Source organism: Tursiops truncatus, chromosome 11, assembly GCF_011762595.2.
Source record: "Tursiops truncatus isolate mTurTru1 chromosome 11, mTurTru1.mat.Y, whole genome shotgun sequence".
NCBI classification, from domain to species: domain Eukaryota; kingdom Metazoa; phylum Chordata; class Mammalia; order Artiodactyla; family Delphinidae; genus Tursiops; species Tursiops truncatus.
In genome coordinates this window covers 10,260,761-10,287,306 of record NC_047044.1, presented here as the reverse complement: position 1 = coordinate 10,287,306, position 26,546 = coordinate 10,260,761, and the positions used below count along the sequence as shown (strand labels likewise).

The 26,546-nt window shown below is 51.5% G+C and overlaps 1 protein-coding gene across 3 annotated transcripts; it reads right to left on the bottom strand.

Annotated features, from left to right (window-relative positions):
- Nucleotides 1–8,388: 8,388 nt before the first annotated feature.
- ANKRD54 (ankyrin repeat domain 54) lies at nucleotides 8,389–19,838 on the bottom strand. 3 transcript variants are annotated; one of them, XM_033866083.2, is made up of 8 exons: nucleotides 19,514–19,838; nucleotides 17,814–17,861; nucleotides 13,339–13,437; nucleotides 10,923–10,994; nucleotides 10,374–10,421; nucleotides 10,176–10,300; nucleotides 9,861–9,968; nucleotides 8,389–9,523 (listed from the first exon to the last, which is right to left on the bottom strand). In XM_033866083.2, the coding sequence occupies exons 1-8, from the start codon at nucleotides 19,836–19,838 to the stop codon at nucleotides 9,449–9,451; spliced, it is 900 nt and encodes a 299-aa protein (XP_033721974.1). In that variant the 3' UTR covers nucleotides 8,389–9,448. The 3 variants fall into 3 exon arrangements, with proteins under 3 accessions (XP_033721974.1, XP_073644297.1, XP_033721975.1); XM_073788196.1 differs by having other exon boundaries at nucleotides 10,923–10,989; XM_033866084.2 differs by having other exon boundaries at nucleotides 13,339–13,432; nucleotides 19,514–19,652.
- Between the last annotated feature and the right edge of the window lie 6,708 nt (nucleotides 19,839–26,546).

Here is a 26,546-nt window from a genome sequence, read left to right as displayed (position 1 = left end):
CTCTGCCGGGTGTACGTCTGTCTGTCATTCCCCTTCCCCCTGGACAGGACGCCCCTAGGGGATGGGGCCAAAGCCAGGAGCCCTCTGAGGAGGAGTGGCTGAGCTGGGGACAGACGCTAAGTCCACTGAGTGGACATCCCTGGGCGGTGAAAATGGTTCAGCGCAGCCAAGTGCAGGCCCTTAGCTAGGCAGCCCCGAGACGCTGTCCATAACCAGTCTGGCAGGAAGGAGGGCAATCCGCCGGCCCATCTGTATGGGGTGCTACATTTCTCAATCTAATTATCAAAACAGCTTTGCAAGGCAGATACAATCAATTCCACTTTATAGATGTAGACAGCAAGAATCAGAGAGGTTGAGTGGTTTGTCACATAGCTAGTGTTTGGCAGAGGTTGGGTTCAAACCCACTGCTGTTTAACTTTTTCTACTCAGTAGAACCGAATACGGTTTTTCCCTTTTTTTTTTCTCCTCAGATCCCATGGTTTCCAAGGTTTTTCTTGGTTTTTCCTGATCCTCCATCAGCCCTCCTCCCCAAACCTGCAGCTCCCCACGCTCAACTGGATGCCCTAGAAACCTGAGAGGGCTCCCAGCCCCCTTCCTTAGGAGAGCTCTGTTCAGGTACAGCGAGTGCTGAGGGCTTCCCCCGGCCGGCAAGTCCTAGGTCCACTGCCTGACCCAAACCCCTCGCATTATTCTTTCAGCCATTTGGTGCTCCTGGCTACGGGGAGGCGCTGAGCCACACTCGGGCCCCAGCTGGCCTTCCAGCAGCCCTGATTACCCTGTGGCCCCCTCCCTACCTGTCCCTGCACACAGCTGGGGTAGTCTGTGGTGTGGAAACCTCCTAATTAACCAATAGATCAGCCTCAATGGTTGCGGAGCCACTCACTTCCTCCCTCACCGTAAGCCAATAACGTTTATTAGCTTCCGGCTGAGTCCTGAGACCTTCGGCTTCCGTGTCTCTCCAGCGCACCTCCCGGCTGCTGGGCACCCTGGGAAGGCCCTCCCTGACAGTGGGCAGCTGCTGAGACCTCATCACTGCCTGCCACCTGCCACAGACCCAGGGGTCAGGACGGCAGTCGTCCTTCTCAGGGGGAGGTTGAGACGCAGCTGGGGAGCGACTGCTGCAAGGGCGCAGCACAGGGGCTGACACCTGGTCCTGTGCTCTTTCTCCCACGTCTCTGCCAAGATGTCCCCGGCTGACTCAGGCTGCAGCAGTGGGAGTGTTTCCTGGAGGGCAGGGGGTGTGATGCTGCCGCTTCTGCAGCCCCCATTGTGGCCTCTGTCTCCCTGAGGCCATCACTCACACCTCGCCTGGCTCATCCGTGCCTCGTACCAGTACCAACCCCAGCAGGCAAGGGATATTATCTCTGTTTTCAGAAGTGAAAACCAAGGCTCAAGGAGATGAGGTACTTGACCAAAGCCAAGTGGCAAATTCGAGACAGAGCCAGGATTCTAACTGGGCGAGAGGGATGGCTCTCAGGGCAGCCCAGGCAGCACTGGAAGAACATCTAAGAGCATCTGACAAGGTCTGCTACACAACAGTGGTGAGTGCCTGCAAACTACAAGTGGGGAACAAAATCTCCTGGGGTTGGTTTTGCTGTGGTTGGTCCAGTCACCCAGCTGGGGTCACCTCTGTGCGCATGGACAGGTGACCGACTGGGAACAGCCTACCTCTAGGATGGGCAGGAGACACTCGCCCAGCTGGGGAGTGGCAGATCCAGCGCCTGAACCTGCGTGAAACCCCAGGCCCAGGGGAGGGGTCGGTCAGTGGAAGCCCTCCACACACAGTGGCCTGGCAGAGGGACACTCATACAGCCCAGGCCCTTGGCTGGACCCCAAGGCCTCCTGCTTCTGAAGGGGTCTCTCTGGCCCATTGGAACCAGATAAAGAAGCCCAGACACCCCGACTAATGGAGGGCAGTACAGCCTGCCCAGGGTAGGCACACGGCCGGTGTTTGATACATGAGGACAGAGGTGCCAGGGAAGGAAAGACGTGACCCTCTCCTTTCTTCTTTCCTTTATCCCTGAAACGTTTGAGCGCCTGCCCTAAGCTACCCCTGAGAGGAAGCCAGAGACAGCGTGAATTTGGCCTGGTCTCTGCCTTCTGGGAGCTCTCAGTCTAGCCGGAGAGCCAAATACCAAAAGAAGAAAGGATAGCACTGTGTTATGGGGCCATAAGGGAAAAGTACACACAGTTTGAAAGGGCCCAGAGGAGGAAACTCCTGCCTTCCTGGGCGATCGAAGCAGGAGTCCCAGAGGAGACGACATTTAATGTGCATCTTCCTGGGAAGAGGTGGGAAGGGCCTGCCAGGCAGAGCAACAGCCTGTGCCAAGGCAGCACAGGTGGGAGCAGTGAGCGGGCTTGCGCAGCTGAAGCAGGGCGGGGTGGGGCCTGGGGAGCCCGGGAGGGTGGGTGCAGTGAGATCACGTGTGTCTCCTAGGCTAGCTGGGGGCAGGAACTTCATCCTTCAGGCAGGCAGTGATGCCATTGAGGGTTTTCAGGAGGGTAGGTGCCCTAGGGTTGCTGTGTACAGGCTGGGTTGGAGGTGCCAGGTGGGCAGCAAGGAGCCCAATCCAGAGGCTGCTCTGTGAACCCTGGGCCAGGAAAGCTTCCACCAAGGGCCGGGCCTAGGACTAGATTAGTTTTGCCGTGGCTTTGGCAGGAAGATTGATGGCCTGCTGCTGGGCTTGGGCTCGGCCCCTGAGGTTCCTGGGTCTGCTTCAGGGGGCTCATGAAATGCTTGGAAGAGCAGCAGATGGTTGTAATCCTTTGGTGGAGAGAGCCGAGTCCTGCAGGGCCGGAGGCAGGCAATGGGGGCCGGGGTAGAGGCTGAGCGAGCCCTGGCTGCTGCCTCATGGAGAATCCACCTGACCTGAGCCTCCTGCAGGGTCTCAGGCCGGGCTCAGGAAGCCTGGAGGTCCCAGGGAGGAGCTCCTCTTAGTTGGGGGAGATTTGAATTCTGCAGCCCTCTCACCCTCCTGTTTGTGCAGACCTCTTAGGGATGGGCCTGCAACATTCATGTCTGAATACCTACTGAGTACAGAGTTCTCCTGCAGGAAAGAAAGACAGAAGCACAGGGGATTGTGGGAGCCCAGAGGAGGGCCCTAACGAGCTTGGGGAGGCAGAGAAGACTTCCTGGAGGAGCTGACGCCCAAGCCAAGTCCTGAAGTGGGAGTTAGGACAGATGGGGAAAGGAGGATGGGAGAATACACACACAGGCCACCCGGGGTCCTCTACCTGCAGTCTGGCACGGCACGAGGAGCCGAGGGCCTGGGACAGGGTACGCGGGAGCCCCAGCAGGAAGTGAGGTGGGAGAGGTGGGGGGGTGGGCAGCCGCAAAGGATTCTGTAAATCCTGTCTGAAACCGAGACTGTACCTTGTCCTGAGGGCGATGGGGAGCCACGAAAAGGTTTTAAGCAAAAGATTGACCTGATCAGATGTACTCTTTAGGGAACTCTTTCTGGCTGCAAGGCAGGCTTTTCCCGGGGAGGGAAAGCAGAATGAGACTGGGGGCAGGGAGACCAGTTAGGAGGCTGGTGTGAGAATCCAGAGAGATGAAGACATCCAAGGCTCCGGCAGTGGGTGGGGAGACGTGGACAGACGGGACAAACCCATACGAGGTGCAGCTGTCGGGACTAAGTGGTGATTAACTGTCATGGGCTAAGCGGTGTCCCAGATGACACCCAGCCTCTGGCTTGGGCTCCTGGGGGTGGCAGTGGGGGTGATGCGGGCAGAGGTCTGGGACGGGAGATGCTGAGCTCAGTTGGAACGCGTTGCGACCAGGGGCCTGGGGACACGGCGGGGGTGTCCGCGGGGCGGCGGTGCACTGGGCACCTGCTGTATCTCAGGCCTTGCACTTGCCTCTGGAAGTTGTGTCTCATCTGCCTCAGAGTTTTGAAGATGGAGAAACCGAGGCTCAGAGAGATTAAGTAACCTGCCCAAGATCACACAGCTAGCCTCAAACAGCTGGGGTCTAAATCAGGTTGGTCCGATTTCAGTTCCACGGTCTTTAGGGAGGAGAAGGGGCAGGTTGGAGTCTTTTGAAGGGGAGGGAGGAACCTGAACATGCAAAGGTGACCTCCACCCACAGCCATCCGCCCTGTGTAGCAAGCGTGGCCCAGGGTGAAACTCAGCCCCGGGGAGGGTGGGCGAGCTGCGGCCCCCGGTACAGCCACGTTATCCAGCACCTCTCCCTGCCTCGGGCCGACGGGAACGGCACCAGCTATCAACTTCGAGCTGTGAACCTGGGGACATAAATACCAATTAACCACCCCGAGGTTTCCTATTAATGAACATCAGTCCTCAGCGCTGATGCAGGGCTCATTTGCGAGTCGCCAGCTGGATCCAAGACGGCATGAGGCCAGAGGGACAGGCTGTGCAGGGGTGGAATTGTTTCTGGCTTAAGAGGACAAGATTGATTTATTGAGGCGTCTGCTTGCTGCCACCTTGCTTCAGAGGCCTGGGCTCTGTGTAGGGGTGAGACTGAAGCAGGAGGAAGGGGGTGAGGAGGGCATGAGGGGCCGGGGTGCCAGCCTGGAGTTCCTGGGGGTGCTTCGGACGGCTGTGGCGCTGGGGAGGGTGCCGGACTGGGCATCTGGTGGACCTGCCAGGTCAACTCAGAGAGGTGGCGTGGTGCACGGGCTGTGAGTCGCATCGTTGGGTTTGCATCCTGGCTCCTGCACTTCGTAGCTGAGCTGTCTGTTCCTCAGGACCCGTAGAACTGAGCCATCTGAGCCAGGCTGTGTTCTAGGCACACTGCCTCGGGCTGCTCCCTGGTGCTGCCAGCTATATGCGAGGTTTCAAGGGCTCTCCCGGGCGGACCCTTGCCTCCACCAAAAACCCTCACGATCTGGGAATTCCCTGGCCGCCCAGTGGTTAGGACTCCAAGTATCCACTGCCAGGGGCCCGGGTTCGATCCCTGGTCGGGGAACTAAGATCCTACAAGCCACGTGGTGTGGCCAAAAAAAAAACCACCAACCCCTCACAATCCAACTGGGGAGGCGCGACTCACTGCCTCCGCCCCACTGGGCATGCTGACGGCCAAGTGCTTCTATAACACGTGCCGTCCTCCCCAACCTTCAAAGCGGGAGAGTCACCAGGCTGGCGTGGACCAGTCACAGAGACAAGGGACCACTCCGGCCCCTGGTCTGGGGCTTCAGGTAAGACTCCTTTGCTTCCCTGAGCCTGTTTCCTCAACTGTAAAGGGAACTGATCATATCTCCTTGCAGGCACCGAGGTCTCGGAGTTAGCTTGGGAGCCAGTATCAGGGGGTCTGGGCTAATTCACTTTGGGCCCTATTGCTGGGGGGAGCCAGGGACTTCGTTGGGATTATCCAGGCATCAGTCAGTCCAGCTTCCTGACCTCCTAACCCTGCCCTGGGCTCAGCGTCTGAAGCGATCTGGGGAGCTGGTGGGCTTTTGCCTGGAGCCCGTGGTGCCTGCTCTGGGTAAGGCTGCCTCTGATCTCCAGGGTGGATGTGACAGCTTGCCTCACCTGCTGTCACCAGGGCACATCTTCAGACCTCAGGATCTCCGCAGCCTGGTCTCACCCCTCTCTCTGGCCAGCCCCTCACGCTCCCGGGCCCTGCATTTTTCCAGGCCATCTCCCGGCCCCAAAGCCAGCTTGTGCCTGTGCATCCGCCAGGCCTGGCTCATGCCGCTCCCAGCTCTCCCACCACCTCGGAAGGCCTGCAATAGTTTGGGCAGCCACCAAAGATCAGCAAAGACCATTCCAGACCCAGCTCAGTCCCGTCACCTCATACTGTCGTCTCTCTCCTCCGGGTGGCCTGGTGCAGGCCTTGTCCACCGAGCACACTCTGCAACGTGCTCGGCGAGGAAAGGGCCCGCCCCTCCCTGCACAGGGACAGAGACGTTCACTCAGGAAGGTCCATCGGTTTCTACTGTGTCTCAGGAGCACTGGGGACGTTGGCACTTTGGGACCCTTGGCAGAGATTCCTGGGCTGGGCTGGGTCCTGCGCTGCTGTCTGACCCCAAGCGAGTTACTCTCTGCCTGAGCCTCAATCTTCTGCATCTATAGAATAGTGCGAGCAAGGGCACTGGCTACCCCTTTGGCTGCAAACGCTAAATCAAAGGGCTTGTGTAAAGGGCCTGCTGGCACACAGTAGGAGCTCAGCAAATGTTGTCGCCCTCAGTTTTAGGAAACTCTGCTTCTGAGAAAGCTCTAATTTCAGGCGTGGTGGAAACAGCACGAGCTTTGGGGGTGGGTCCAGGGTCCAGCCCAGCTGCCTGGTTGGGTCACCCTGGCAAACCTGCATTTTCTCACCCGTCCAAAGCACCAGCAAGGCCGGTTATCTCACAGCATGGTTGGGAGAAGTTGTGAACATCTCCCAGGCATTACCACCGTCTGCCATGGGCAAAGGCAGGGATTTTAGTTTGCTTTTCTTGTTCCCTGTTGTATTCCTACCTGGAACATTGCCCAGCACATGGCAAGTGCTTGATAGGTATTTCCAACGTGAATGAAATGGGAGGTATAAAGCAAAGGACCCTACCCAGCCGGGGAAATCAGCAAACAGGACTTCTTCTTACTGCCCCCGCCAACCCCCTGGCCCCCTCCCTGCTCCCCCCACCAACTCGGTAGCTCCCAGAGCAGCTAGTAACAGAGCTAACTCCCGTGTGGGCAGTTCTGCATCCTGCTGTGTCCAGTTCTCCATCCTGCCCTGCTCAGCCCAGTCTGCTCAGGGCCAACTTGTGTGTTTTCTGACTCACCCTAATGTCAGGCTGACTTTAACTGGCTGGATCTTCAGAGAGATTTGGGATTGCAGGAAAAATCTTGGCCACGAAAGGATCGAGGCAGATTGGCTAGCTGCCTGGCCGTCTGGCAAGTGTCTGATGGCTGGCCCCAAAGCCACCTTCATCTGTCAAGCCTTTTGTTCACTGTCTGTAGGCCAGGGTGGGGCTCATAATGGCCCCCTCGCTTGCCCCAGTGGGCATCCTCCTAGTTCCATGGCTACAGGGCCAGGGACGGGTGGGCGGGGCACCACAGGGATAGAGGATGCTGCAGGGAGGCGCCCCACTTGCCAGGTGGGGATGGCTTGGTCCAGGCCAAGGACTTGTTAGGGGTTAGCCCGTGAGTCTCCGAGGCAGGTTAGTTATCTTAGAAATGCGCAGTCATCTCAGGGCAATTTCACAGTCTCAGCACGCCCCACCTCCTCAGCTCTGCCAATAGAAAGCAGGCTGCCCTAGGGGATAACGGGTCCCAGAAGTGCCCAGGCAGTCCCCAGGATGCCCTGGGCAGGCCTCTCACCTATCTGCTCCCAAAGTTCTGCAGCAAGAGATCCTAACCTCTTCTGAATGTGGACCCTGCTCAGAATAAAAGCTATAGACCCTTTTATCAGTACATGCGTACTCTTCCCACAAAATCTTGCATCGTTTCAGGGGGTTCATACCTCTCTAATGGCCCACTAATTGAACCCCTTAGACCTGAGGTTGAGAAACCTTGCCTCAAGGCTCTTTAGGGTGATCAGCCCCGGAGGTGTGCTGGAGGGAGGCCCAGAGAAGCAAGCTCACGGAGTTTGAGGTCCCTTCCCTCCCATCCTGCTTCTCCTCTGCCCCGGGATCTTCCCTGCTCAGCCCCACCCCTGGGGCCAGGGCCAAAGCGGGGCTGTGTCCAGGCACAGGCCCCAGCAGCGCCCCCAGAGGGCAAGCTCTAGCGTGCCCCCTGGGCCTGAGGGGGCAGGCTCACCTGCGGGGGTTAATCGCGTGGGCAGGAAAGAAGGGAGAAAGGCCGCCCCGCCCACCCGCCTGTCCCACTCACAGGTCGCTCCTCACCTTCCTCTGGCACACGGCCAGCCCGCAGCCACCCTGCTCACGGCAGCAGCAGCTTGTGTTGCATGGACACACTTTACTGCTTCCTCTGCCCTCCTCTATCCCCAGTCTTGGGGAGGGTACCGTCCCCAACCCTGGCCACCTGGTGGGGCTTGCAGCCTCCCCTCTCCCAGGGTCCTGGAGGCAGCCCCGGGCCTGTACCTCAGCCCCACAGAGAGACCCTTTTTTTCCTTAGGGTCTAGGGAACAGCTGGGTCCCATGAGTTCAGTTCAGGTCTGATCGAGCTGGGATTTGGGAGACAAGCTCCCCTCCTCTGAAAAGCAGCCAGGATGCCAACTGGGTGAGAGGGAAGGTGGGGCAGAGCCAGAGCAGACAGGGACTGCCGATCTGGAAACAGTCTGTCTTTACTCTGCAGTAGAATGGTTCCTGGGAGAGGGCTGGGCACAGCAGGCCCTCCCTTCAGGCTTCCTGCTGTGGCAGATCCCTTCCAGGAGGGGGCGCCGCCTTTGGCGTGTTGGAGTCCCAAGGGGAATAATGTCTGCTCCTGTCGGGGCAGAAGTGGCAGGGGGTGGCGGGGTGGGGCTTCTTTGCAATGAGTTTTTGGGCCTTCAAACAACACAAATTTATTCTCTTATGGTTCTGGCAGTCAGAATCTGAGATCTCTCTGGGCTAAAGTCAAGGTGTCGGCAGGCCGGTCCCTTCTGGAAGCTCTGAAGGGAGAATCCATTTCCTCGCCTTTTCCAGCTTCTGGAGGCTGCCTGCATTCCTTGGCTTGTGACCCCTTCCTCGAGTTACTCCGATTTCTTGCTTCCGTCACCACATCTCCTGCTTCCTCTCTGAGCTCCTGCTTCCCTCTAATAAGGATCCGTGTGATTATATCAGGCCCGCCTGGATAATCCAGGACAGTCGCCTTGTCTAAAGACCCTTAATTTAATAACATCTGCAAAGTCCCTTTTGTCATTTAAGGTAATGTTCACAGGTTCCTGGGATTAGTACATGGCCATCCTGGGGGACACTCCTCCACCTACTACAACTAGGCTGCAGAATGGCGACCCCCTCCTGGTGTTTCAATGATTGGGAGAAAAAAGGCTGGGGATTCCCTGCTTTGGGTTCAGCCGTCCCCTTCCTAACCTTGTATTTCTAAGGTCTAGGCTTCACCAACCCCCTCCTTCCAACCAGAGAAACTCACTGCCATGTCTCCTTGAAAGTCCGGTGACAAGCCTAAATCTAAGTGCTGGTGAGAGGTGCGGGGCCAGCCCAGAAGCCCTCTAGGCCAGAGGGTGCCCGCCCTAAGCCAAACCCTGCTGGCCACAACGAGCCCACGGTTGGAGACAGAGAAGGGTCTGGGGCCTGCCGAGGGTGCCAGGGAAGCCACGGGACGAGTGAGGCCTGCTAGGATAGCGCGTCGGCCAGAGCTGAGTGAGGCGTGGCTGCGGCGCCGTGGGAGCCGAAGGAAGACGCTGTGGGCTGTGGTCCCGGCCTCCAGGGACGATGGAGACCGCGGCTGGGAGTGGCGCTGAGGTCAGTGAGGGAGCATCTCTGCCTCGCAGCAGCTGGGGGCGAGGGCCTCGGCAGACAAAGTCCCAGGCACTGGGCTTTTCCTTTGTAATGAGAGGGCAGTGGGGCGGGGGAGAGCGGCGGAGCGGGAGGGCAGGGAGCCTCTCTTGCTACCTCTTCTCCATGTTCTGCATCTGCAAACTGAGGGAGGTGAAGCTGGCCAGCAGGTCGGTCACTTCATCCACCTGCGGGATGAAACCGAGGCTCTGTTATGGGGTGCCCCCGGGTCCCCCCAGCAGCACCACAGGCATGGAGGGCAGACACTGTCTCTCCCCGCAGGGCATGTGGTGGCTTCACCATGACTAGGGAGCTGCTGTCTGAGGCTGAATCCTTGCTGCCAGGTGGTCTCAGACCGCCCCAGAGACAAGGGCCCGGGAAGCTTCAAAGGAAGTGGACAGAGGCTCTGAGGTCCACAGTGGGCGACAGGCCTGCAGCCACGCCTTTCTCCTGCGTCAGAGCAGGGGTGGGCTGGCCCTGAGGCTCCGGCCAGGGCCTGGGTCTGGACCTGCAGCTGCGGCTCACCTGCTCTTTGGTGCTTGTCATCTGGAGGCGGGTGCAGAGGTCATCCAGCCGCTCCCGCTGCTCGTGCCGCCCCAGGCGCTCCAGGTACTCCCTCAGCATCTGGATGATCTGAAACCGGAGGGTGGGCTGAGGGTGTGCTGGGAGGCACAGAGCGGCCTGATGCTGCTGCCGAGGGGCACAGTGGAACAGGTGCCAGCTGGGGTCCGCGTGAAGCCACCCAGGAGCCCTGGTGCTGAAGGCGGGCGTGTCTGTGGTTCGGGCAGCACCTGCCCAGGGTTTGCTCGGGGCCGCAGCTCAGCTGAGGGGGGCGCTCACCTGCTTCACCTCCAGCCGCACGGCCTCCAGGCACTGGGAGTGGCCTTCCTGCAGGATGTTGAGCTTCGACTTGGCCAGGTGCAGGGGCGTGCGGCCCGCTCGGTCCAGGGCATCTACCCGGGCCCCTGTGGGCAGGCAGAGGTGAGCATGCTGGGGGTGAGGGGGAGAGAGGAGGGAGAAGGGGAGGAGACCACTCACCTCCTCGCAGCAGTGTGGTGATGACAGGGACGTGGTTGGTGCAGGCCGCTGAGGGAGAAGAACAGGGACTGAGAGTCCAGGACCACTGGGGCTTGGCCTGGGTGCCCACCAGAGGAGCAGGACTGTCTCTGAGGGTCCCGATGCCAGGTCACGCCCCCTGAGAAGGCATCCCCAAGGCAGCAACTGGGAGGGACTCGGTGATCAAATCCGACTCCCTCCCTGTACAGCTGGGGAAACTGAGGCTTGGAGACGGGACCTGCCTCACCGTGAGCCACAGTGTGAGTCAGCCGCAAGGCGGGAACCTCCCCTAACAGAGCTGCTGCTGAGTCAGCTCAGGTTGTAAAATCAGCTCTGCTCAGGGCACAGCCAACTGGTGATGGATGGGGACAGCCACGGGACACAGTCCGAGGGGAGTGTGGCCCTGGGGGCTCAGGCTCCCCCCAGATGACAGCAGAGCCTGCTGGGAGCCTGCAGGACCCCAGGCTCTCCATCAGAGGAGCCTGTCTGTGCTGCAGAGAAGGGTGTCTCGGCAGCTCGCCAGGCACTTACCCAGGTGCAGTGGTGTGTTCCCCAGCCCGTCTCGCTGATTGGGGTCGGCTCCATGGTCCAGAAGCAGCTGCACTGGAAACAGGAAAACCCAAGAGGAGCTGTTGGGGGCTTCTATGAGCAGCACCCTAACCCCACCCGTGACCTAGCTAAAGAGGCTCGCTCAAAGTGGGGGGACACTGAAAGCTCACACAGTCCCCCACGCTGTTTCATCCACTCACTCACTGGCTCATTCGCCCCTAAGACTCATGTGCAGGACTCTAGGGCCAGGAACTGAGGATTCTGGGAGGGCCCCCTGGCCTATGCAGGCATTACGGGACTGAGACTCTAGGGGTTAAAGGAAGTTCTTCCAATAGCAGTGGCTGCTAGTGAAGGCTCTCAGGGCATTTTCTGCTCCTTCCACAGCCAAGCACCATAGTGGGAATTAGGCCAACAGAAGATGCTGAGCACCCCCTCCTCACGAGTCTCTACGTCACATCAGGGGCGGGCTGTGGTATCACCAGGGCTCACCAGTTACCCAGATGGATGTGCAGGCAGACTAACTCACATGAGGAGGCCAATCTGAGCCTCACAACATATACAGAAACTAATTCAGGAGGGACCATGACCTAAATGTGAAAGCTTTAACAGTCAGGCCTGTAGAAGAGAACAGGAGAATATCTTCACAACCTTGGGACAGGCAAAGATTTCCTAAACAGGGCACAAAAATACCGTAAAAAAGAAAAGATTGATAAATTGGAATCATTAAAATTAAGAACTTGTGGGACTTTCCTAGTGGCGCAGTGGATAAGAATCCGCCTGCCAATGCAGGGCACACAGGTTCGATCCCTGGTGCAGAAGATTCCACATGCCGTGGAGCAACTAAGCCCGTGCACCACAACTACTGAGCCTGCGAGCCACTACTACTGAAGCCCGCGCTCCTAGAGCCTGTGCTCTGCAGCAAGAGAAACCACCGCAATGAAAAGCCTGTGCACTGCAACAAAGAGTAGCCCCCGCTCGCCACAACTAGAGAAAGCCCGTGTGCAGCAATGAAGACCCAACGCAGCCAAATATAAATAAATAAATAAAAATAAATAAAATTAAAATTAAGAACTTGTGTTCATCAAATGAGAACATTCAGAGAACAAACAGGCAAGCTGAGAAAGTCATTTATATTTAATAAATGATTTATGTCCAGAATATATGAAGAATTTCTACAAATCAATAAGAAAAAGATAGGCAACTTGTTAAAAATAATGGACAAGAGACTTGAACAGATACTCCACAAAAGAGGATACAAAAATGGCCAATAAATACCTGAAGATGTGCTCAACATTACTGACCATCAGAGAAACGCAAGTTAAACCACAAGGAGATACCACTATACTAGAAGGGCTAAAATTTAAAAGAGATAATACCAAGCATTGCCAAGGATGTGGGAAAATGTGGAACTCTCTCACAGTGCTGGTGGGAGTGTATATGGGTAGAACCATCTTTGGGAAAAGTTCGGTAGTACACGCTAGCTAAACATGTGTGTACCCCAGTGACCCAACAATTCTAACACAGATAAGTGCTTATATCCATCAGGTCACATGTACAAAAATGTTCCTAGCAGCTTTGCTCCTCCTAATAGTCCAGACCTGGAAAAAACACAAATGCCCATCAATAGCAGAACAGGTGAACCGTGGTCCGTCACGCGATGAAACATCAGCCAGCAATGAGAGCAAAGAACTACCATTACTCACAACCTTCAGGGATGAGTCTCAAGAATATACTTCCTTTTCTTGTATTTTGGCCGCGCAGCATGTGGGATCCTAGTTCCCCGACTAGGGACAGAACCCTCCCCCATGCATTGGAAGCGCAGAGACTTAACCACTGGACTACCAGGGAAGTCCCTCAAGGATATAATTTTGAGTGAAAGAATTCAAGATACAAAAGAGTGCATATTCTGTGCTTCCATTTATGTGAAATTGAAAAACAGGCAAAACTAATCTATGGTGATCAAGGTCCACGCAGGGGTAAGGACTGGAAGGGGCATGAGGCAGGCTGCTGGGTGCTGAAAATATTCTATATTTTGATCCAGGAGGCGGTTACAGCAGTGTATACACACAGAAAGCTCACTGTTTATAAGTTATACCACATCCAAAAAAAACTTATAAAAAAGGGGGGGCTGTCCCGCTGCTGCCCTTAGCACTGAGTAAATGCTGCCTGAACGTCTTGAAGGACTGGTCCGACCTCAGAGGCAATCATATTCTTTCCCCTGGTGGACCCCTGGCCCGGTCTGGCAGTGCCAGTTCCACAGGCTAAAGGAGTGAGAGGGGCTGGGTCTTCCTTATATCCAGCACCCGGCTGAGCAGACAGCAGATCCTTCCCCAGCCCCTCTGAAGTGATGCTACTCGCCCAGCCTCCCTCCCTCCCCCTCCCCCTCCCCAGGACTCACCAATCTGGTCATTGCCGTTGCAGGAGGCAAAGTGTAGGGCTGTGCGGCCCTTGTCGTCAGCTGCACAGGGATCCGCGCCATCTTCCAGCAGCTGCTGCACTGACACCACGAAGACAGAGGGAGCAAGTGGAGAGAGTGGCAGTGTTAGCCAGGCTGCAGCCCCAGGGGATAGATGGGGATGCTCAGGGGCCCTTCCAGGCAAGGCATTGACAATGTTTGGGAGAGCCAGTCCCTCCTAGATGCTGGCCCCACGGGCACTGCCATGACAAGGGACTTGTTCTCCTGAGGACACAACTGAGGGCCCGTATTCTGGGTGCTCAAACTACGTGTCTAGGAATAAAACATCATAGAAGAATCTCGGCCCTCAGGGTCAGAAATTTGGGAGCCGTGGAAATCCCCGGCGTAGACTCGGGCCCCGCCCCTCTCCCTGCATCTGGCTGCACATCCATTCCAGCTGGACACAGCCGAGCGAGCTGTGGGCTGATTCTTACTTTGCTCCCAGGAGGCAGCCCTTTAGAGTGGACGGAGCACAGGCTCTGCCACACAGACCAAGTCCCAGGCTAAACTAAGCAAAAAGGAAAGGAGTTCATTGCCAACAGCACGGGGCAGTGGGAAGGCCTAGATTTAGGCCCCCATTCACCAGCGAATGGGAGGAATCTCTGCCCTGCTAACCTCCAGAGTTGCTGTAATGAGAATAATGGATGAGCAATTCCTTCCTTGAAAAGTACAGAGCCATTATAAAATGTGAGGCATTGTGCATTACACGTCCACGTCAACTGAAAGGCAGAACTTACCGCCAAACATCATTCAGAGCAAGAAACAAAATGCTCTAGTAAGCCCCCAGCAAAGCTCTCAAGGACTTGAGTCCTTCCAAATGAAATCCAGGTATCTCCTGCTTTGTGAATCTCTCTCATCTCCTCAAGCTGAGTGAGCTGCCCCCTCTCCTGCATCCCCATAGTGCCCTGTTCATCCTGCTACTCTCATATTCATATGCTGTGCTCTTTTAGAGTAACTACAACTGTAGACAGAGCACCAGCCAGGTGTCAGGTACCTGACTGCCAAACCCCTCAACCACTCAGCACAGTATCACATCCATGGTACAGATCAGGAGACAGACTCCAGCCCAAGCCAACAGGAGGCCAAGCTGGGATAGGAACCCAGGTTTCTCTGGCTCGAGAACTTACACCTCTCCAACTAAATACAGGACTTCAGTTTCCTCGGGTTTTTTTTTTTTTTTAGAAGTGGTGTTGCTTTATACTCTTCTTCTCCAACTATTCTGTAGGTTTTTTGTTTTGTTTCTTAATATCTTGGACCAAGATATGACTTGCCCTGCTCCATGAATGTTGCTGACTGACTGAATAAATGAACGAATGAAGGTGGTGGGAAAGGGTTATGAGAGTGGAGGAGAAGGAGAAGCTTCCAGTCACCTCTGTGTTCATCACCAAACGAGGGCCAGTATCCAAGAGATAGAGCAAAGCTAAAATAGTCAGTTCCAGTTCTGTGATTTGTGCAGCTACAGTCTTTATCGAAAGCACTTCAGCAACATCTATCAGAAGCCATCAAGATGGGCGTATCCTTTGAGGTAACAACCCCATTCCTGGGAAATTATCTTAAAAATGAAAAGCCAGTGTGCAAACATGTGACTGACTAAATAACTCTTGCTTTGTCCCTCTGAAGGCATCATGTGCGTCCACTACAAATTGTGGTTATAACTGAGGCATGGAATTGCAAGGTGATTTCTACTTTTTACTTTATAAGCTTCAAAAAAATTGTACAGCTACATATTCATTCTATAAATAGGAAAGAATAACGCTTCCGTTTTGAAAAGACAAATGGTTATGAAGACTATGAAAAATGTTTATGATACACAAACCATTATGCGGGCTACAAAATTGTGTATACAGCACAGTTTGCAAGCCCTTCAAGAAACTTCCTCTGTATAGGAAAAAGGACAGGAAGGATATTCACCAAAATATTAACAGAGATTCCTTTGCTGACATTAAGGATGTTTTTCATGAAGATTTTTCTAATTTTCAAAACATTTTAAATGCACATATTATTTTCACATTTAAAATCTTTTAAATGATTATGAATTCACAGAAAGGCACTTACGATTTAACGATAGCAGGGTATAAACTTTACATCCACTGTAATTGCTAACCTATACCAAAAAAACCAACAAACATGCAGAGCAAGATTAAACAAAATGCTAACCATACAGGAAAAGGAATGAAGAGGCCAATCTACAGCCACTTTCGCTGTCAGAGTCCTGCAAGGGCCTGGTAAATCTAAGAGCCACTTAGATTTGAAGATGGGTGTGTCACAGACTCTGAATGGAAAATTACAGCATTTCCACCAAAATAATAAAACCATCATGTGGACACCTGATTCAAGATAAACTAGATGTGGAACTTCCCTGGTGGCGCAAAGGCTAAGAATCCGCCTGCCAATGCAGGGGACACGGGTTCAAGCCCTGGACCAGGAAGATCCCACATGCTGCGGAGCAACTAAGCCCGTGTGCCACAACTAGTGAGACTACGCTCCAGAGCCCACGTGCCACAACTACTGAAGCCCACATGCCTAGGGCCTGTGCTCCACAACAAAGAGAAGCCACCACAATGAGAAGCCCTCGCACCACAACGAAGAGCAGCCCCTGCTCACCACAGCTAGAGAAAGCCCGTGCACAGCAACAAAGACCCAACGCAGCCAAAAATAAATTTAAAAAAAAAAGATAAACTAGAATATAGCCAGTATTTTATAATAACTATAAATGGAGTATAACCTGTAAAAATTGTGAATCTCTATACTGTACACTTGTAGCTTATATAATATTGTACATCAACTATACTTCAATTTAAAAAAGAGAGAGGGACTTCCCTGGTGGTCCAGTAGTTAAGAATCTGCCTTCCATGCAGGGTACGTGGGTTCGATCCCTGGTCAGGGAACTAAGATCCCACATGCCACAGGGCAACTAACCCGAGCGCCACAACTACTGAGCTCACGCGCCTCAACTAGAGAGCCTGCAGGCCGCAACCTACAGAGCCCATGTGCCGTAACCTACAGAGTCCATGTGCTCTGGAACCCGTGCGCCACAACTACAGAGCCCACGTGCCCTGGAGCTTGCATGCCACGACTAGAGAAGAGAAAACCCACACGTTACAACTAGAGAGAAGCCCATGCGTCGCAACAAAAGATCCCGCATGCCTCAACTAAGACCCAACGCGGCCGGAAAAAAAAAAAAACTAATTAATAAATCTTTAAGTAAATAAATGTGAGAAAGAAAATAAAAGAAAATAAACCCATTTAAAAAAAAAAGATAAACTAGACTTTCTGTGAAACGGAGGTATAATTAAAATATTCTCTGGCCACACACTCAAGATATTAAAAAGAGAACACATCATCTTTCCTTGAAAAGCTATATAGGTTGCTACCCAAATATTCCACAATATTAAAGTTCATGGAAAAGAGATAAAAGTGGAGAGCGCTGGAAACCCCTCCAGTTTCCAGGCCTGCTCACTATGCTCTGGCAGGGATAAGGGACCCACTCTAGGCCTGTGTTTTAACGCCCAGCTCCCTGAGGGGAACGACCTTCTCTCCACGCCTGCTATAAACGGGCTCTTATCCCTCGGCTGACTTTGAAGATGAAGGTAGAAAACTACGAGCCAAGGAATGCGGGCGGCCTCAGAAGGTGGAAAAGGCGGGGAAACAGATCTCCCTTGAGCCTCCAGAAAGAAATACAGACACTTTGATTTCAGCCTGGTGAGACCTGTGTTAGACTTCCGACCTATAGAACTGTCTGATGATAAACTTGTGTTGTTTTACATTATCTTTGTGGTAATTTGTTACAGCGGCCAAAGAAAACCCATATACCACTTTTCCCTGATTCACAGAAAGAATTGTCAGTGGATACAATTAAAATTTTTTTCCTATAGCTTGTCTTGTAGCTTTGATGCTGCTACTGCCCTGTCAGCTAGCAAATGGTGAAGAGCAACAACAAAAAACAAAGTGGTGTCCTGCTAGGAGCCTCTCCCATGCCTTTCAGATGTTCTGTCAACTAAAGTTTGAGAACCACTGACCCAACTACCACAAGGCCTCAGGGAGCAGTTGAAGGTGGTGGCTCTCCTGGCACTTCAAATTGACTGTTCCTTCCCATTAACCACAAGTTCCAAAAAGCTCCTACTCTGCGGCTGGGTGCCAGGGATACAAAAGCAGACATGGTCCCCACCACCATGGAGCCCACAGGATGATAAACACTATGACATCAGGAAGTACAGGGTGACAGGGAAGCATGGGAAGAGTGAGCATCTGAGCCAGACTTGTCATCTGCAAGATGACTGCAGTTATACAATAAGTACAGCGAGCCTGGTCCTCGGGGTGAGCCAGCAGAATTCAAGCACTGTCTTCCCAGATGTTGGTTACCTGGATTCTTCCTTCCCCGACCAGACCGGGGAGCTGGACTCACTCTGCACACTCACCTGTTTCCACATCGTTGGCATTGGCTGAGTCCCTCAGCCTCTTCAGAGCTGTGAAGACAGTAAGAGTGCCAGTTAAAAAAAAAAAACAAACCAGCAATGGCCATGATGAAGCAAAAAGTGATGGCTTCCTAGCTACCCACCACTCAGCCACAATGGCATCTAAAGAGAAAGAGAGGGCTTCCCCGGTGGCGCAGAGGTTGAGAGTCCGCCTGCCGATGCAGGGAACAAGGGTTCGTGCCCCGGTCCAGGAAGATCCCACATGCTGTGGAGCGGCTGGGCCCGTGAGCCATGGCCATTGAGCCTGCGCGTCTGGACCCTGTGCTCCACAGGGGGAGAGGCCACAACAGTGAGACGCCCGCGTACAGCAAAAAAAAAAAAAAAAAAAGAGAAAGAGAGGGGCCAGGATACAAGTGACACTACCCCGGGAACCAGGAGAAACCTGAAAGGTGACACAGCTAGTGCAAAAGCCACATTTTGTAGCAAATCCTCCAAGGCCTTTGGAGGCAGATCTTGGCTCTGCCACTTGTCGGAGCTGGGTGACCGTGAACAAGTTAGTTAACCCCCTGGGCCTCAGGTCTATCACCTGCAAAACAAGGTTGAGCTCTTTCCTGACAGGCCTGAGTTGTTGCAAAGACCAAATGAGGTGATTTACACGGAAGCGCTCTGTGAGCTGGTTACACAGATAATCTTATATCCTCTTTCAAAACAGACCACTCCCAAATGACTTACTTAAATTTGATGATTCCTATGGAGAAACTTTTTTCTCCACAATGACACTACCTGTATATTAGAGGCTAATAGAAAGCAATGCCTTTATCATCAGAGAAATGGACAAAAATTGCAATTCATATATATAACGATTCCTTACATTCATATAGCACTTTCAAATTTTCATTTAATCTTCATAACACCACTAAGATACAAGTAGGTATTAAAGGGCCCCTAAAAGTCCCCATTCTTAAAACTTTCAGGGTTTCCATGGCATCCATAAAATGTAAAAGACAATATGGTAGAAGTACCAGAGCAGGAGTTCTAATACCAGCATAGCCAATTTCTAGCTATGTGACTTGGAGCAAGACAATTTCTCTGAACCTCAGTTTCACCTTCAGTAAAATGGGAACAGTATCTGGATCTCAGTGAGTTATGACGAGGATCAGAAATGATCAGAAACCACCCAACAGTGTTTGGCACACAACAAAGGCAGAATAATAACTATATATTCCTTACCTTACTTAATAACTCTGGCAACATCCCTGTAAAGCATACCATACCCATTCTACAGATGAGAAAACTAAAGCTGAAAGGTTCTACAGTTTGCCTAAGACCTAAATGAGATAGAAAAGTCCAATTCAGGTCTGTGCATTTAAAGAAGTAAGTTGGTAGGACTTGGCTCTGATATCATAATATTCTCCAGTATCCCATTTATTATCTACAAATAAACACCTGGAGTCAGGAAAAGTTTCTATTCAAGAACTACCAAATGTGAAAAGCCACCGGGACTGGTTCTGAGCGGGAAGACTACTTTTTTTACACTCATGGTCCTTAGCAGCTATAATTCTACTATTGGTACTGAAAGTGGACTCAGGGGTCACTCCAGGTCCGTAACTCAGACGTCGGAGGACACCATCCTGAACGGGCTGGGGAGATCAGGGCCCGATTCTCAGCCGAGGGCCAGCCCCGCCTCCCGCCGCGCTCCTCACCGTGCACCTCCTTGCCCGTGGGCCCGAGCCGGCGGTGGGGCCTGGCGGCGCGCCTCAGCCGTCCGGAGGGGATCTTACAGAGCAGCTCATCGCGGGGCTCCGCCTCCTGCTGCCACAGGACGTGAAGGTAGCGTAGCGGGGACTGGGCCCCGCCGGCCGCTCGGCCCGGGAGCCCCGCGCCGCCGCCCAGCGCAGACCCGAAGTCGGCGAAGGAGAAAAGGCCCTCGGGGCCCGTCAACGGCTCTGGCGCCACCGCGCACTCGCCATCCGAGCTCGAGCGGCCAGAGCGCGACTCTTCGTCCGCGCCCCCGGCGGTGGCTGCCATGGCAACGGCTCCGTGCTGGCCTGGCCGCGGGAGCCTCGTGCTTGTGGGACCGACCGACCCGCTTCCCTCCGCCCTAAGGCTCGCTGTCAGAGGACAAGCGGGCGGGCCTGGCCTGCAACCACGGCAACCGAGCGGGGGGCGGGCTCGGGCCGCAAGCGGGGCAGTTCCGGACCAATGAAAACCCTTCCAGCCTAAACCCCACCCCCTACAACCAAACGGGAGTGGTACGGGCCGAAGAACTTGGTTCGCTGCAGCGTGACTGACGGATATAAGAACCAATCATAAATTTGAGATGCCCAAGTCTTCGCCGTACGTCCCTAAGCGGAGCCAATAAAACAGCGGAGTTTAAGACACTTTTTTTCTTCCCATTTCTCCCATCGGATCAAGGGAAAGATAACTGGCAGATGCCCTAGCCAGTCATGTTAAGATGATTTGCAGCCAATCACAAAGGAAAGTGAAGAAGGCAAAGGAAAGGGATTGAGAGATAAGAAAATGTGTAAATCAATGACCGTTAAAAAAAAAAAAACAAACAACACAGAACTTCCCACAAATACAGAATGTAAGTAGGAAAGTGAGAATATGTTAAAATGTGGGGCTAGCAACACGAACTGTGGAGTGATAGTTTCTAAATGCGATAGATCCCGTTCGTTCTCTCGGTAACTCTGGGGTTGATCACTGATTTACAAAGAATTCTATAATTCAACACCAGAGCGACCGACGCTTGAGTCCGAGAGCCAGTCACTGACCCAGGTAATTCTCTGTGCTAGGTCCTGGACGCAGAATCAGACTCTGTGCCTTCTGAGACGCTCAGGTGGGATGGGAGAAGTCAGAGCCGGAAGCGGAAGTGTACCGCAAACAGCTGATGATGAGCTTAGCAACCACTCCCAGGTGCACTGTTTTGTAGAATTTTCACAACCCTGAATCCCACAAACACTTGTATAAAGTGAGCAAGGAGGACCATCCCTATTTTATAGACGAGGAGCTGAAACCAGAGAGATCACGGACTTGTTCATGGAGGCCCAGCTCTCTTGAGAGGAAGGCTGTGTCCAGGAAAAAGTTGTTCCTTGTCATTCAACGCAGTGAAAATATAATCTTGGGCTTCCCTGGTGGCGCAGTGGTTAAGAATTCGCCTGCCAATCCAGGGGACACAGGTTGGAGCCCTGGTCCGGGAAGATCCCACATGCCGCAGAGCAACTAAGCCCGTGCGCCACAACTACTGAGCCGGCGCTCTGGAGCCCGCGAGCAGCAACTACTGAAGCTCCTGCGCCTGGAGCCGGTGCTCCGCAGCAAGAGAAGCCACCGCAATGAGAAGCCCGCGCACCTCAACGAATAGTAGCCCCCCGCTCGCCACAACTAGAGAAAACCCTGCGCAGCAGCGAAGACCCAACTCAGCCAAAAATAAATAAAGAAAATTAGAAAAACAAAAAGAAAATGTAATCTTTCTCTGACAGTTGAAAAACACTTTCAGATTTTGCAGTGTTCTCAGAACACCACTATGAGGTTTATCATTGTAATGTATGGAGAAAAATGTTTATTTGAACTCTCCTCCTCTGCCCGATGCGGGAGAAGGACATATGCCAACTCCACTTGTAGCTAGAAGGAAACCGAGGAAAGAAATAAACATTGAGCGCGTACCATTTACCAACTGCTTGATATGTATTTTACCATTTAGTTCTCCTTCACAAGAGTCTTAGCAGGTAGATATTATTATACCCACTTTGCAGATTAGGAAATTGTAGTCCCTAGATGTCATATGAATTGTCCAGGGGTACGGGACTAGAAATTTGGAGGACTGGGATTTGAACCCAGAAAAGTCTTCTCTTTCCATCACGCTGATCTCGTTAATGAAGAGCCTACTGGAAATCTGCCTCCAGAAAATTTAAGTGACATCTGGATATGTATACCTCACTCCTGCTGAATGTACCCTGAAATAACTTTATTATTCATTTCTCCTCTTTTTCCATGTAATAACCTCCAAAATAGTCGTCATCCCTCCAGTCCCTCTGTGAAGAACCAAAGGTGTACTTGCTGTCTAAAGTACAATTCTCTTCACATCTCTAGGATCTGCTCGCCCACTGAGCTCAGGCTAAAGTCCAAACCTTTTATCCTAGCAGTCAAGACCCTTGATGATTCTGACCCAGTTGTCTTTGCAATCAGTGTCTTTCTCCTACCAGTGGGTCTTCAAACCATCTGGTCTACAAAGATGTTTGCATTGTCAGAAATCTTTTAATTTAAACAGGATCCCTAAACATCTAGGGGTGGCTGTTACTTCTAATTTTTAAATCAACTTTGTTGAAGTACATAGCCCAACCCTCTGTGTGTTGCAAGAACCACTTGTTATTTTGGACTGGAAGAACGGGATGTGGGTTGAATGTGGACCCAGTTAGCCTCACCAGCAGGATTTTAGACTGGAACTTGGGTGTATGAAGTTGTATTCCCTCAGAATGCCTGGCTCAGCAACTGGCACCAGCATGTTGTAGCTATTTGACTGACTGACTAACTGATTAAATGAATGAATGAGTAAAAATAGTAGCCCAGTGGTTAAGACCATGAGTTTTGTTGGTTTGTTTTAATATATTTATTTATTTATTTTTGGCTGAGTTGGGTCCTCGTTCCTGCGCGTGGGCTTTTCTCTGGTTGTGGCAAGTGGGGGCTACTCTTCATTGTGGTGCGTGGGCTTCAGTAGTTGTGGCTCGTGGGCTCTAGAATGGAGGCTCAGTAGTTGTGGCTCGCAGGCTTTGTTGCTCTGTGGCATGTGGGATCTTCCCGGACCAGGGCTCAACCACTCTGCCACCAGGGAAGCCTCAGACCACCAGTTTTGAAGCCACAAATGAGTGGGTTTATAGCTTTGAGCAAGTGAATTTCCTTTGCTTATCTTCGGTTTCCTTATCCATAAAATGAAGGTAAGAGTACTACCTATATCGGACATCCCTGGTAGCGCAGTGGTTAAGAATCCGCCTGCCAAGGCAGGGGACATGGGTTCGAGCCCTGGTCCGGGAAGATCCCATGTGCCGTGGAGCGACTAAGCCTGTGCGCCACAACTACTGAAGCCTGCGCGCCTAGAGCCCGTGCTCCGCAACAAGAGAAGCCACCGCAAGAAGTTTACGCACTGCAACGAACAGTAGCCCCCGCTTGCCGCAACTAGAGAAAGCCAGTGCGCAGCAACAAAGACCCAATGCAGCCAAAAATAAATAAATACCTAAATAAATAAAAGAGTAGTACCTATATCATGTGGTTATCACAAGGACTAAATAATATAATGTGAGTAAAGCACCTAGTACAGAGCTGGGTACAGAATTAGGGCTCAAAATATGGTAGCTATTGTTCTTATTATAAAAAGTTTAGATGCAGGCTAGGGCCCATGCAAATCCTACGCAACTGTGGGCACATAACACTGGCATGAACTTGACCTAAGGGTGCTGCAAGCATGCATACACAAGTCATTTATGTTTGGTCAATCAGCAAATAGAACATGAAGCACTTAACAGGAGACAGAGAAAGTACCTGTAATGTTGCTTTGGGGGAAAAGCTTCTGCCTGGGAATCCAAGAACTTGTGTTCTAAGTCCTACTCTGCTGTGACTCACCTCATGATTTGGGGGCAACTGTTTCCTTTTTTTGGGCTTCAATCTTCCCATCAGAAGGTTTTGTTCTAGGTCAGCTACTGACACTGGCTCAGGCTGGCTTAGGCTTTCCTTTTATTCTTTCCCTCATCCTGTTGGCCTACACAGTATTTTATTTTTTTGCTTTTGTTTTATATTTTATTTCTTTGTATCAACAGGGGCACAAGAGAAAAGATCAAAAAGCAGGTTGTCCCTGCTGTCTCAATGCCACCAGCCGCTTCCTTCCCGTGGCTTCAGATGTGATAAAGAAAGCTGTGGCTTTCTGTAGGTTCATTCACAGTCCTTTTTTTTTTTTCCAAAATACCACAAATGTACTTTATTTCTTCCCATTCACCTAAAGCAAGTTAATTAATTAATCAAAATAATCAGTGAATTTTCTTTTTTTAATGCCCAAATCACAGTTTATTATGTTTTTTTTAAAAAATATCTTTATTGGAGTATAATTGCTTTACAATGTTGTGTTAGTTTCTGCTGTACAACAAAGGGAATCAGCTGTATGTACACATAAATCCCCATATCCCCGCCCTCTTGCGCCTCCCTCCCACCCTCCCTATCCCACCCCTCTAGATGGTCACAAAGCATCTAGCTGACCTCCCTGTGTTATGCAGCAGCTTCCCAGTAGCCATCCATTTTACCTTTGGTAGTTTATGTATGTCTGCTACTCTCTCACTTCGTCCCAGCTTCCCCTCCTCCCCACCCTCCGCCCTCCCCCCCAGCCCCGTGCCCTCAAGTCCGTTCTCTATGTCTGCGTCTTTATTCCTGCCCTGCCACGAGGTTCATCAGAAACATTTTTTTAGATTCCATGTATGCTACACAATATTTAAGAGCAATTTGAACTAGTTGCCAACATATAAAAATTGAGAGCTTTAACATAAAACTTTTGATTTCCAGATTCTCTTAAAAATGAGAAGAGGGAATTCCCTGGTGGTCCAGTGGTTAGGACTATGCACTTTCACTGCCGAGGGCTGGGGTTCAGTCCCTGGTGGGGAACTAAGATGCCCCAAGCTGCGCAGTATGGCCGAAAAAAATAAAAAAGAGACAGAAGATATGGCAATACAGGACTAGTTGGCTGGAGCTGCACAGCAACTCTCCTCTTGAGATGGGGCGTGCTGCAGTCCCCACCACTCTCCACTCTCTGTTACCTCCACATTGAGGCCTAAATACAATTGCCATTTATCCTCATACTTTTCATACTTGTGATGTTGTTTTTCTTTTTTTTCTTCGTGCCACACGGCTTGTGGGATCTTAGTTCCCCGACCAGGGATCGAACCCACGCCCTCTGCAGTGGAAGCTCGGAGTTGTAACCACTGGACCGCCAGGGAATTCCCAGTGACGTTGTTTTTCTTAAATGGAGTTAACAGGAAATTAAAATATCGCTTGTCTTTATCAAATGTGGAGTAATGAAAACTAGTGTGGAGGAAAATTATTTAGTGTCTAAAAACATGACATACAGTGATTATGTGACTTCTTAATGTCATGCTAGAGTATTTCTAATAAACCCACATAAGGGACATCTGACTCTCTGGGGAAGTTTAACTTTGACTAACAATTGACTAGGACTCAGTGATGTCTTATAAATGTAAAGTTAGAAGTTAGCTTTTAGGAAACTGATAAAGTGCAATAATTTTTGTATGTCCAATGGAGAAGATAACCCCAAAGGTTATGGTTTTATTATTTTGTAGGGCAGGAAACAGAGTTGGATCTAATTTAGTAATTGTATTTCATCATTCCTTTGCCCATTAACTATTCTCAAATTCTTTTCAAGCCAGCTCTGTCATACTGTTGTTTCCTTTATTAATGATTAAATAAGCTCACTATTGGTAGGAGAATTTACGTTTTTAATCTCTTAGTGGCATTAATCTTTTGTCTATTGTGTAACTTCCAAAATTTTTTGGTTAGTAATTTGTTGTTAATTTTACTTATAGTTTTTAAAATAAATTTATTTATTTATGGCTGCATTGGGTCTTCATTGCTGTGCACGGGCTTTCTTTTTGCAGCAAGTGGGGGCTACTCTTCGTTGTGGTGCATGGGCTTCTCACTGTGGTGGCTTCTCTTGTTGTGGAGCATGGGCTCTAGGCGCACAGGCTTCAGTAGTTGTGGCACGTGGGCTCAGTAGTTGTGGCTTGCGGGCTCTAGAGCACAGGCTCAGTAGTTGTGGCGCACGGGCTTAGTTGCTCTGTGGCATGTGGGATCTTCCCGGTCCAGGGCTCGAACCCGTGTCCCCTGCATTGGCAGGCAGATTCTTAACCACTGTGCCACCAGGGAAGTCCCTACTTATAATTTTTAAATCAAATTTATTGAGGTATAAAGTATATACAGTGAAATCCACACACACACAAGGGGATTAAGTGCACAAGGCTGGTGATTTTTGACAAATGTATACACTTAGGTGACTACCACCCCAATCAAGATACATAGCATGACGATTATATTTTTAACAATTTGAGAATTGATCTATTGATCTTTTAGACTGCAGAGAGAGGGCACTGTATTTTAAGAAAAGTAAGTGAATATTTATTTGCAGGCAAGAACAACAGTCTTCAATATTCTCTGTGAAAGAAGGCTACAACTTAACATGCACTCAGGAAACATTGTTCTTTTCTATCTAGTGGATTCCTATACCACATCATCCCTAAAGACACTTCTAGCTCTGATTTGTAAAGACTCAGCTACTGGTCTCTCAAGGCCTACATACTCCTGCCCCAAAAGGCAGTGAGCAGAGGCTTCTGAGATCATCTCAGGAGAGGGAAACAAACCAGACAGTACATGAACTACAAACAAAACTGGAGATTCTTGGGAAGTGGGGCTTGAAATTTGAACATAGCTGAAGAACCCAGGACGACTATAAAACATAACTAATGGCTTTTCTGAGTCAGAATTTCCTGCCTCAAATCCCAAGCAAAAGAAGATCAAGAGAAATAGGGTAGCTTTTCAGCTGCTGAATCCTCTCAGCCAACTCTCCCAGGTAAAATTATTCCAGGAGCTTTGTTCTGCCCACAGTTTCTTTCCCTTTGAAGTACTGGTTTTCCATTAACCAGGGAGACTTAGAAAATCAAACACCCTGTGATCAAACATTTCATAGTCTAC

What these genes read in the sequence shown, in the direction of transcription:
- ANKRD54 (XM_033866083.2), bottom strand. Translation starts at nt 19,838, where the DNA reads ATGGCAGCCACCGCCGGGGGCGCGGACGAAGAGTCGCGCTCTGGCCGC. An exon ending in CACGGGCAAGGAGGTGCACG is followed by an intron (nt 17,862 to 19,513) that starts GTGAGGAGCGCG and finishes CTGTCTTCACAG; the next exon opens with CTCTGAAGAGGCTGAGGGAC. An exon ending in CAACGGCAATGACCAGATTG is followed by an intron (nt 10,995 to 13,338) that starts GTGAGTCCTGGG and finishes TCCTGTTTCCAG; the next exon opens with TGCAGCTGCTTCTGGACCAT.